General features: G+C 42.3%; 2 protein-coding genes across 9 annotated transcripts in view; one reads left to right on the forward strand and one right to left on the reverse strand.

The window, feature by feature from the left end:
* The window catches only part of LOC310689985 (uncharacterized protein), an 85,801-nt gene that overhangs the window by 18,530 nt on the left and 54,700 nt on the right, over positions 1-12,571 (forward strand). The window contains exon 3 of one of the 5 annotated variants that reach the window (XR_014517753.1): positions 3,089-3,662. The exons of the other annotated variants lie outside the window; for them this stretch is intronic. The gene's annotated coding sequence lies outside the window, so the exon portion shown is untranslated. Of the gene's footprint in view, positions 1-3,088; positions 3,663-12,571 lie in introns of those variants that run through there. 5 annotated transcript variants of the gene reach the window in all.
* THRB (thyroid hormone receptor beta) overlaps positions 8,443-12,571 on the reverse strand; it is a 178,150-nt gene continuing 174,021 nt past the window's right edge. For all 4 annotated transcript variants that reach the window (XM_083468469.1, XM_083468468.1, XM_083468471.1 and 1 more), the window contains 2 exons: positions 9,614-9,872; positions 8,443-8,718 (listed from right to left, as the gene is read on the reverse strand). In XM_083468469.1, the coding sequence (XP_083324595.1) occupies positions 8,477-8,718; positions 9,614-9,872 (501 nt within the window). In that variant the 3' untranslated portion in view covers positions 8,443-8,476. The remainder of the gene's footprint in view (positions 8,719-9,613; positions 9,873-12,571) is intronic.

The following is a 12,571-nucleotide window of genomic DNA, read 5'->3' on the forward strand; positions in this document are numbered from 1 at the left end:
TGTGCAAATAGACAGTCACAAACAGCTTATTACTTGCACAATATTGCTTTTGAAGGCGACATCGTTGAATGTGGATCAATACACACAAGCAATGCAGACTCTCTTTGCATTTGCTAACATTTATACAACACAGTAAAAACTTTGTGAGAAAAGGCCATACCTTTTTTGTCATTGTGATTTTTTAAATTTTATTTTTTTAAAAAGCAACATTATTTTTGTTTTTAAAATAAATGTGCTCGCTTTGTTTTAAATATTTTACGTGGAAAATAAACCTCTACCGCTCTAGGATATCGTGTCTCTATAAAAATTTATATAAGGGTCATATCGTAGTAGTATCAAAAGGGAGTATCTGATAAATCTAGTTATTTGAATAAAGTTACAATAATAACAGGACAAACCAAAACTTCTCGCATAGGTCATTGCTGTCTCCAGAGTTGCAAAAAGGCAGGCGAAGAAAACTTGCTTGTTAACGTAGCACATCTCAGGGCACAGTGTCCTTGCAATGTTTTGTCTCCCAAACCTCTCAACAACCGTGTGAGGCAAGGGGCAATTCTGGAATATAAGGCTGAGAGACAAGTGACTTGCCCAAGGTCACCCAGTAGGTCCTTAGCAGAGCGGGAAAATGTTGGTGAACCAAACAGTCTAAAATTCTTATCACCTAGGTGAGGGACCGAGAAACTTCAGCCTTTCGCTTGTGGATGGACTCCAGCTCCCATCGTTCTTGACTGTGCTCTCTGAGGCTACTGGGAGCTGGAGTCCGTGAACATCAGGAAAGCCAGAGATTCCCCAGCCCTGACCTAGAACAAACTGACTTTTTCAAACAAAGCAAAAAATGGATGCGTCTTCCCTGGTTTTGATTCTCATTGCTGACAGTGGGGGAAAGGGTTAGCCTTGCAAGCTACTTCTGAAAACCATAAGACTGGTTGGTTTTGCTTAGGATTTATGCAGCGATTAGAAATCCGTATGACACCTACAAGTTAAGAGTTCCATAGCATAAAGATAACATCACTAGCAATGACACGCTCCTCTTGCAGTCAGTAGCTTTGTCCAGGCAGATTCCGGAAGAGTAATCTTCCTTCCAATCCCGTTTTGATTTTGCTTCTCCTTTTCTGTGCTCCGCTCTGCGATGGAGTGATTATTTAGCACAAAGATAAAATCACAAATGTCCAATGTCTAAATTCCGACATCTGTATTTTGGCACAGTGTTGTTACTTTTAAGAAACTGCTATCTCACCATATTAAATACATTGTCAAGAAATTACAGAACTCAGTTGCAACACGAACCCAGAGCAGCTTAAACATCTGTTTGTTTAGAGCAAGAAATAGTAAAGATGACACTTTTTTTTTAATAAGGAGTTTTTTTTCATATAGAGAACACTCCACTTGCTACTATACCTAGAGCAGAAAGCAAAATTGAGAGCCATGTGGCACTGTCAACAAGCTGAAATAAACGCTGTGCAGTGTAAAAAATCATCTTTGTTGTGTTCTGCCAAAAGGCTCAACCCACACAGAAAAAAATACTGGGTGTAGGATTTGCCAATATGAGTAGTCGGTTCTGAAATCCACCCAAGACGCTGGCCATGATTTGACAAAACCTTATAGTTTACCAACCTTGGCAGGACTGAGGACTATGTTCATTTTTTTTTTAAAAAAAAATACCCCACTCATATTTAAACAAACTAAGGACTCAAACATAGGTCCCAATTCTGCTCTCTCTCCCTGGTGTAAATGAACAGTGAAATCGCTGAAAAAGCCTGTGGAGCTACAAATGTAAAAAACCGGAGTGACTGAAATAAGGATTTAACACCCTTACATTTTGCTAGACCGTCTCAGAAGTACAAAATGGCTATCGAGTTGTGATTGATGACTTGATGGTAACTTAAGTGAATTGGGCTGCACTTACCTAGTGAGTCCCATTGAATTAAGTAGGACTTACTTCTGAGTAGACATGCTTAGAGTTGCAGCCTTAAGTGTCTCTGAAGCATAGTGTGCATTGCTAACCAACTACCACTTAACGTTTTTGTCTAAAAGGTGCTTTAGAATACTGAGTAACAAAGAACTAGTGACCTATGATGTTGGACAGTAGTCCTAAAGTGCCACCTGCAGCTCTGTGCCTCCCGTTCTCATCCTATATGGGAAATGCTCCATATGAACAGAGGGACTCCTTGTTGCAAATGGCGGAAAGGGTGTTCCTCTGCCCTTAGAAAACAATGGGAAAGTTGTGGAGCTGGACATGCAATGGGGCCAGTTGGCTGGGCTGGAAGGCTTCTTCTCTCTGGCAGAAGATGCTTTTCCTTTACTGCAAAGGAACCTTTGGGTACATCCCTCCAGAGTGGGATGACTATTTTGTTTGGAGAAAGTATTAAAAGTCAGATTGGGACTTTGGGCCAGAGTAGGTGAGCCTCAGTGCTTTTCTCCCTAAAAAAATGTTCAGCGGTACTCTCATTTTGACTCAAGAAAATCACCATTTTATAGTTCAAATCGGGAAAAATAAATACAGTAAATGGACAAAAGTACAAAGGTTCACAAAATGTTTAGGAGTATGTGTACCCCCAGGAAAAAAGCACTGGTGAGCCCGATAAATTGATCTTTCAGGCTGTAAGCCTATACCTACTTGACATGAGAGAGGGCCAACAAACTGAATGGGACTTGCTGGCGAGTAAACATGCATATGATTTCAGCATTAATTTATTGGTGGGCTGGGAGGGGCTGGAAGGCAGAAAATGTGAGCAGGGTCATGTTTTACCCTGCACCCTGACCTAAACTGGCTACCCACAAGCTGCTGCTTGCACCATTATGGAAAATGCGCATATTGTACAGAAAACCTCGGTTGTCGAACGTATTCCATTCTGGAATCTTGTTTGGCTTCCGAAACGTTCAACAACAGAGGCGTGGCTTCCGATTGGCTGCAAGAGCTTCTTGCACTCAAGCGGGAGCCGCGTCGGATGTTCGGCTTCCAAAAAAAGTTCAAAAGCCACAACACTGACTTCTGAGTTTTCGGCATCCGGGAGCTGAAACGTATGATAACGGAGGTGTTCGGGAACCGAGGTTTGACTGTCCTAATATATTTTCCCTTATTGCCCACTAGGACCAAGAGGGTGAAAGGCAAGAAGCCAGCAGTAGGCAGAGCAAAAGCTAATGACAGGTGGAGCTAACTAATTTTGGTTTTGTCCCCATCCTCCTCCCTGCTGACTCTCCCTACAAGGCAGAGGTGGAGGAAGCAAGTAGCCGAGACCAGCCCCTGGACCGGTTGTAAGACAGAAGACACGAGGTCTTCTTGGAGGAACTGAGATTGATGGGGCAGCCGTCCCATTTGGTAATGGAGCAGCCTCCATGGCTAATGGCTCAAGCAAGAACTGGGAAGTGGGATTTTGATCAAGAAAATGCCAAATGGTTCTCATCTTATTACCCTGGGGCTACTTTTAAAAGATGTGAAGGGAGACAGTTGTCTTTGTGTGTCTGGGGCACTGAAGCCTTTCAAGAAAAACAGCTCTTGACTAAATGGCTTTAAGGATGCACCCAGACCCAACATGCTTGCCGTATTTCATTTCACGTTACAGTGGTGCCTCGCAAGACGAAATTAATTTGTTCCGCGAGCTTTTTCGTCTAGCAATTTTTTCGTCTTGCGAAGCACGGTGTCGGAAAAGTTTTGGAAAAGCTTCAAAAATCACCAAAAACCTCAAAAAAGGCTACCACACCGCGTTCTATGAGTTGCTCCTCGAAGTCAAGTTGCAACTGTATTAACGGTGTTAAGAAAAAGGAAACAAACTTGCAAAAAACGCAAGATGTTTTTGTCTTGCGAAGCAAGCCCATAGGGAAATTCGTCTTGCGAAGCAGCTCAAAAACCGCAAAACCCTTTCGTCTAGCGAGTTTTTCGTCTTGCGAGGCATTCGTCTTGCGGGGCACCACTGTACTCATTTGTTCCCTATTAATCCAGTTTTAAAATTTACATGTTTCCTCCGCATGCAGTGTTCTCTGAATTGGGGACCCGAGTCTTTGAAATTTATATTAAGCAATGCTGAATTCAGATGATTATGCCACACATTCCCCACATGCGCTTGATGATATGTGCTGAGAAATGGGAAGAAACAGGGAAACTTCCAAGACAGGACTGTGAAGTGCCTGCATTTCTGATATCATCAACTGCCCAGTTTAGCATCTGCTAAAAGAATTCGGCAAGGCCAAGGAGGAGTTGGGGCATCATGATGGAAATTCAGCATAAATGCTTGATTCTGTAGGGTTAGGGAAGGTACAAGTCCTCCATCTATACTGTGCATGGCCAAACTTGGCCCTCCAGATGTTTTAGGACTACAGTTCCCATCATCCCTGACCACCGGTCCTGTTACCTAGGGATCCCAAAACATCTGGAGGGCCAAGTTTGGCCATGCCTGATGTACTAATCATGGTGGTTTTCTGCTTTACTAACAGTGCAATGCTATACATGTCTACTCAAAAGTAAGTCCTATTGCATTCAGTGGGGCTTACTCCAGGTAACTGGGCACAGGATTGCAGCCTGAGGTTATGTTTTGTATAAAATATGCCAGGAAAGGTTTACAGACCATGAGAGGCAATAACCATGAGGAAGGTATCAGCAGCCCATGGTCTGGAGGACACCTTAAGTACTGCTCACCCACATCTATTTCCATAGGCCTTGCAAGCAAGATGGATGTTTGTGTAGATTGAACTGCAGTACTTTCAAACTCCACTAATCTCCTTATTAAGTAAGCTGACGAGGGCCAGTTCCAACTTGCGATGTATTTGCCTGTAATATTTGTAAAGCAGGTATTTGACAAGACACATTTATCTGGGCAGATGGTTGATCTATTTTGAATTTGTTCATCTTTTGGAGAAAAAAATTCCCTGAGTTGATCCAATTGAATTTTTGGATAAGCATTTTCAAACGACTTAAGCTGGTGAAAGAGACCAGGTGAAGCTTACTTTGAAACTTTGCATATTCTTATGCTATCAGAAGCTTATGAAACAAAAGGCATCACAAAAGCTCGCAATTGTCTCTTTTATGGCAACAACCGTCTCTCTGGAGACAGGTGATATTAGGTTCTGTAGACGTATCTGGCACCCGAGAGAATATTATGCAACCTCTTGGATGCCTCATTCATGAATTGATCTATGTTAACACTTTTCACTATGGATGTGGGTTATTACTCTTGCAGTAATAACTTTTGTAATGACTTCTGTTTTGCAGCAGTTAAAAAACAAAGGGAGTAAACGTGATGCCTTTGTTTCTTCTGTGACTGTTTAGGAGCCTCTCATTCTCCACCCCCACCCCCAAATTCATATAGACTGTGAAAAATATATACGGCATGTTTAGCCATTTGCTAACATGGATCACAACCTAACCTAAGTCATTGAAATCAGTGAGTTTAAGCACACCTAACTCTGTATTGGATTGCGGGGCCATGGACTTGATTAATGTCCACCATGTGATGACACAGTTTGGTGCATGAGCACTCAAAAGACTTCCTTTGCTAATGGAATGAAGCATGGCTGATAAGAACTCTACCGTTCTCGTTTTGTCCACAGTGAAAGTCTTCCTGAGTACAGAATTTTTCCAGAGTATACAATGGTTCTCTGGGTCTAGACTTCTAGCGATTGTTCTGGGCCGACACGGCTCCCAAGGGTTTGTGGAATTGTCGTCTTCTTCTTGCAACAGAAGACGTAACACATGCCGCTTCTGGAACTAATGTTGATTGCCAAAGCAGTTTGCTATGTGGCATGGGAACTTGTTGTTTCAGAAGTGCAGGCACTAAGCCCCTGCTGGCTGCGGCACGGACTAGATTCACGTTTCCTGGGGTCCTTGCCCTGGGTTACAGTCACTATGAGAGTGATTGTAGACAGGCAGTGAAAGGGTCTATCGCCTTTGTTGGTTACTGATATGTGAATGCACAGGGTAGGATGGAAGGATTCAAAAAGCGTACTTTGAGAATAAGCTGAACTGGGAAATGAAAAGAAAAGGGGGGGGGGAGGGAAGAGCCTACCTGGTGCATCATATAAAAAATGAGAGCAGTTCACAGCAAATAAGTTAGGTGTTCCATGAACTGCATATCTAGCCTGTTTAAATATCACCATCAGGACAGCTCCACGTGCACTGATTCTTGATTAGCAGAACACAGCAGCAGGATAGCTTGTCCTGCACAGTTTGTTACTAATATATCAGAGGGAAAGAATTGTTTTCAGGGAAGGGGGAGGAAAAAAGGAAAATGCAACCCATTATCTTAACTAGGGAAAAGGATGAAGTATAAAGGGCTTGGTTGGCGTAACTTTTAAAGCTGTTTTCCCTTTATGGTCAGTTTTATACAGATTTCTATAAAAGGAGAGACAGTCATTTCAAATACTCTGTGGTCACATCTATACCACACATTAAAAGCACACGGCTTTCCCCAAAGTATCCTGGAAGTGTAATTTACCTCTCACAGAGCTGCAATTCCTAGCACACTTAACAAACTACAGTTCCCAGGATTCTTCAGAGGAAGCCACGTGGATTAAATACACGGTGTGGATGTGGCCCGTGAATTTAGCCCACCCCTGCAAATGATTTTTGAATCTGGGTCTCGGAAAAGCATTCAGACGACCCATTTTCACCTCAAGATTCTGCCCACAATGTCAAGAAGGCCACTAGGAATGGATAGGAAGTCCCTACTGTGGTTGTGGGAATGGTCATTAAATTGCTGGAATGAAGTTGTAGAGTCTTAATTACAAATACAACAAATGCATTTGTACTTTAGGGCTATGTCAATTTCTCTTGCCTATGTTTCCGGGAGTAGCCAACATGGCCCCTTCTAGATGTCACGGACTCCAGCTCCCATCATTCCTGACCAGTGGCCATGTTTGCTGGGGCTGATGAGAGTTGTGATCCACAACAGCTGGATGCCACCATGTGGGCTGCCCCTGATTTATATGCTTGAGTTTTCAGAGAAATTCTGACTCTTCCTTTAAATTCTCCCAATCCAGAGTAACAGAAGTCATCAGACATGCAGAAAGTGCCCGCACACACTCAGAAATGCCTTATTCAAATTTTGTGTGTGCCTATGGGCTTTCTGCATCTATAGAAATTAGTGAGGTAGCCCTTGCTGTGCCCTCCATTTGCTGCTGGGTGCCAACTCCTAGCAGCTCCGGCCACCATGGCCAAGGGTCTTCTGGAGGACCACCACAAGTTCCCCATCCTCAATTTACAGGGGGATATTTTTGGTGTGCCTATCAGAGTTCCTGCACTCATAAGAAATGAATGGATCGAGCCCAAAATTATCGCGTTTCTCCCGCTCCTCCCCAAAAGCCTGGATGATTAATACAGTCGTACCTTGGTTGTCGAACAGAATCCGTTCCGGAAGTCCATTCGACTTCTGAAAATGTTTGAAAACCAAGGCACGGCTTCCGATTATAATATAATAATAATAATTTATTATTTATACCCTGCCCATCTGGGGTATAAATTGGCTGCAGGAGCTTCCTGCACTCAATCGGAAGCTGCAGAAGCCCTGTCGGACGTTCAGGTTCCAAAGAACGTTTGCAAACCGGAACACTCACTTCCGGGTTTGCGGTGTTCAGGAGCCAAAACTAAGCTGTTCGAAAACCAAGGTACGACTATGTAGCAATTTCCCCTATTTAGCAACATGAAGTCAAATTTGTTTTAGAAGACTTGGGGCAATGTAGTTCCAAATGTCAGTTCTTATTCTAGTAGGTGTGACTTTCATCCACACATCCCAATAAAATATGGAAAATAGGAACAAACGAAGGACTTTCCGCACTTTTTGGAGCACTGACCTATTAGGTGTTTTTTTTTTAAAGGATTTTAAAATGCAAAAGGTTTTATTTATTTACTTGTAATATACCCATTCTGATCTCAAAGCAATGATGGCAATTATGGAAGTCTTTGGCTAAATTAAGATGCACTCTCTTAAGAACTACTAAAAACCATGGTTGCAATCAGGTGAAAGTTAGGCATGGTTAAGTCCTATCGATTTCAGCTGGTACTTAGGTGAGCCTAACACTTTCTAGATTGTAGCAAATACCTCGTGTCCTGAAAGTGAGATAATACTGTACAAAATATGGCAGAATTAAAAAATATAAAGATCTGAGTATCTATTTGTTTCCCTACTAGTTCAGCTTATTTCCCCACCTCTCTCCAAGCAGTGATGAGTGTGAGCTTATGAGCACCTGAATGCTGGTGAATGAAACGGATTCTTTTGTATTTCCAATGTCAAACTTTCAAAGGATTCACATCAAAAGGACACACACACACACACACACACACACACACAAATGCAATTGTCACAAGTACCCGCATTGAAGGGAGATCATCAATCGTGCCTATCAAAAATAATCCTCCAAACAAAAAACAAGGTGGAACAAAATGGAAATGGACAAAAAAAAAAAAGAGAGAGAGAAAATACTAGGCAATGGAATGAAATGACAGACACCCAGTAGTGCTATAGGATTTTTGAGAACCTCTCCAGTCTTTTTAATCCTCAAAAACTTCCAGGAACAAAGGGGGAAAGAGTTCTGTTGGGCATTCCACCTTCATGTGCAGGAAGCGGCTAGCATGACAGGCGCCAATCATTCGTAGGTCCGTCACTTTCATCAGCAGTTTTGGCCAAAAGTGTGCAATGTGATGCTTTCTGTAATTAATGTAGTGTTCAAATGCCAGGAGGAAGCCCTCTTGGCACTTTTCTATTCTCTCGACGCTGACAAGACCCGGACGATCTGCATAATTTAGACGAAAGGCACAAGTTATTTCCTTACATCCACCCAGGACTACTTAAACAAGTACCTTCTGCAGAGCTCAGTCAAATTTTAAGGAATTGATACTGCTCAGTGGCAGGTTCCCACAGTATTTCCCAATGCAAGTCGAGCCTGACACAGCTTCCCTGAGGCTTCAGAGAACCAGAGCAAGGTAGTGGGTTGTCTCTTGGGCAAAACATAGGGCTAGAACATGGGAGCAGTTGCCAATTGAGAATTTTACCTTATATGTTTTGGTAAAACAATACAGTGGTACTTTGGTTTTCGAACGTAATCCGTTCTGGAAGACTGTTTGAATTCTGAAATGTTCAAAAACAGCCGACGGCTAGGCCTCCAGAGCTTGCACTCAGCAGAAGCTGTGTGGCATGTTTGACTTCCAAGACATGTTAGAAAATGGAAGTATTTACTTCTGGGTTTATGGCGTCCGAAACTCGAAATGTTCGACTTCTGAGACGTTCGAAAACCAAGGTACCACTGTTTATGTGCACACTAGGCTTAATTTTGCTCTCCCCATATTTATTTTCCTAGAGAAGTACCGTATTTTTCACTCTATAAGACGCACCAGACCATAAAACGCACCTAGTTTTTGGAGGAGGAAAATAAGAAAAAAAATATTCTGAATCCCAGAAGCCAGAACAGCAAGAGGGATCACTGTGCAGTGAAAGCAGCGATCCCTCTTGCTGTTCTGACTTCTGGGATAGCTGCGCAGCCTGCATTTGCTCCATAAGACGCACACACATTTTCTCTTACCTTTTAGGAGGGAAAATGTGAGTCTTATAGAGCAAAAAGTACGGTATTCTAGGAAGCCAGTGTGGTGTAGTGGCCAGAGTGTAAATTACTAAACTATTTTCATACTCACCTGAAGACATCAGCAGTACCGCCTGTAGGAGAGCGACCTCCGTGTCATCTAGGTTGAATGATGACAATGACATGCCCAGGTCAAAAATGGCATCTGATACAACTCCAAGACCCCCATTTTTCAGCTGGCCCCTGGTCACCGCCATCTCCCCATTCAGGGTCAAAGTCTCGCTCTCGGGGTCATAGCGAACTGCTGCTCTGAGGGACATAATCTCCATGCAACAACCTTTCAGAAGGATGATCTGGTCTTCACATGGCAGCTGCAGAGAATGGCAAGTGAGAATCAGTTTTCCTGCACTTAAGTGAAAGGCTAAACGCTAAAAAGTAAAATAAATATTGGCACCACCCCTGTATGCAGTTTCCTTTCATTCCTTCCCTTTATCACTTCCTTTGAAGTGATCACTAAAACCTGCCGAGAGAGTATTCTTAATAATGTCATCCACATGCCGCCTTCAAAGAAGTCATTGTCATTTTTCACCCTTCACTGAGACTTGGGGATTACTGGAGAGTCAAGATGGGATAGGTATACATTCAAAGCAGTTTAATTTATTATTACTATTTTGATTATGATGATTGTATAATTAATAAATCACTATCTATTACAGTAATATTATTGCAATGTGTCATACTTGGGGCTGCTTTTGAAAACGGCAGCTCATTCAGAAATCAGCAGAATTCATATTATACCAAATCTGGCACAACTGCACTAGCTACCGTTTTAGCTGGTTTTAGTTGGTTTTGACCCATAAAGTCTTAGGTGGCTCAGGACCTCAACAACTGCCTCTCCCCACATAAACCAGCCTGGAACCTGTGATCATCATCGGAGGTCCTTCTCTGTGTGCCTCACCTGAGGGACATGAGAAATTGCCTTCTCAGTGGTGGTTCCCCACTTATGGAACGTTCTCCTCCGGGAAGCACAACTGGTGCCATCTTTGTCTGGTTTTAGGTGCCAGGCAAAAACATTTGCATTTAGGAAGGCCTTCGGTCATTAATTGAGAGGGTAATTAGTTATGTTTTCTGCCTCTTTATTGGGCTCATCCTTTGATGTGAGGTGGGTAGGATATGTATCTTTTATATTTATTTCTGGATTTGCACTTTAAATCTTGTTTTACTGCTGCTTTTATAATTGGTTTTAATGTTGCTTGCTACTTTTTTATTATTATGTAGGTTGCTTTGAGACACTTTTATGTAAAAAGCTAATAATAATAATAGTAATTAATAATAATAATGTGAATGACCCAGCAATGGTACATACTTGTGTTATACAACCGCTATAACCATCTTTGTCCCCCACAAAACCTTCAGCCCATTGGCCAACGTAAATTCGAACCCTTCAGGGTAGGAGGCCATCTTGTTATTAGTTCTGTAGCACTATTAAATCACCCGTAGTCCATAACATAAAGTAGTTATGGAAACAAAAATCTGTTCCATTTTGGCTTCAGTTATTAAGTTATTTTATTTTTAAGTCAAGTTGAGAGGGGTGTGTGTGTGTGTGTGTGTGTGTGTGTGTGTCTGTCTGTCTGTGGGGTTGGGAGTCGTTATTTATAGTACTGACACAGTGATTACATTTAATCTCGACAAAAAAAAAAAAAACCTTCTGAGTGGGCGAAAGGATCATGGCTTAGCAGAAGTGAAAGCAATGTTCCAGGGGCCGAATGGTTTTTGAAAAATGTAGTCTGCCTGCAAAGGAAAATTGACACTTGATTGTAATGTCATCTTTTCCCCGCCTCAGCTGCCAGCTTTAAGTGTAGAGTATCTGACTCATAGGGAGAGTGACTGATGCTACTGCTGAGAGGAAGGCATGCTTGGCATATCCACACCGTGATCAACTCCCGCCTGGAAACCAATGTCCCCACTGTGGAAGGATGTGTGGATCCAGAATTGGCCTCCACAGTCACTTACGGACTCATTGGTAAAACCGTGTTTATAGAAGACTATCTTACTTGGCTACGAGTGATCGCCAAAGGAGAAGAACTCAGTCAGGTTTCCCTACATCAGCTTCAATAGTTTACACAGGTCGGGGCAAATGGGAAGTGATGTTTCATAACCAAAAAGAAGGGTGGGGGGCAAGAAAAGCAGAGAGAGAAAATGAGGGCTAAAATATATTCTAATTATCCAAAATAAACATGATTAGTTTAATAATTTTGAAACAAGCACATTCCCTTTGAGACTCATTTGGCACTTGCATGGTGTTGCAGAGTTTTGCTATCAGCTGTTGAGTATTCTGAAGTTTGGACAAGAGAGGGTGAATTGGGGCAGAGCGAATGGCTTAAGGGCAGCAGGAAAGCTATGCCAACCAAATCTTTTGTTCGGGGAAACTACATGAAAGTGGCCCAGAATGGCCAGACTCACTTGGAACAGGGAAGCCATTTGCACGAAGTGTTATCCTCCCTCTCTTTCACTACAGCTAAGGATGATCTGAGATCTGTGTATGAAAGGAACAACTGAAAAAATGTTCTGGAACAGATAAAGGGACACACAAGAGAGAGTGAGAGAGACAGAGGGTGTTTTCACACACGGGTGATTTAGCTTCACCCGATAATTTTGTTCTGCTTTAAACTGGAAGCTGAAAAATGGACTAGCCCATTCCCTGGGCAAGTCTCCCATTCTCCAGTCCCAACAGTTGAGAGATGAGGGTGAGGATTTTTCAGTGGAACAACTGTGTTTTTGAGGAAAAGGTTAAATGCACTCTTCTTCCTCCTTGCTGCACTTCCAATCGTAGCACTTTGGATTAATCCATGTTGTGAAGTTATCCCTCTGGTTAAATATCTGTTTTCATCTATTTGTAATTTCCTCAAATGCCATTATTGGAAGACAATCCATCATATTTATATGCATGTAAAAGTGACTTAGGAGAGTCTATGGAAGACAATGGGGATTTTCCTGGAGATAACCTGGAGATCTTTTTCTTTTTATTAATCAGCACTACTAAGGAGACTATAAAGGACACACAATACAA

This window comes from Podarcis liolepis (assembly GCF_965112155.1).
Source record: "Podarcis liolepis genome assembly, chromosome: 12".
NCBI lineage: Eukaryota > Metazoa > Chordata > Lepidosauria > Squamata > Lacertidae > Podarcis > Podarcis liolepis.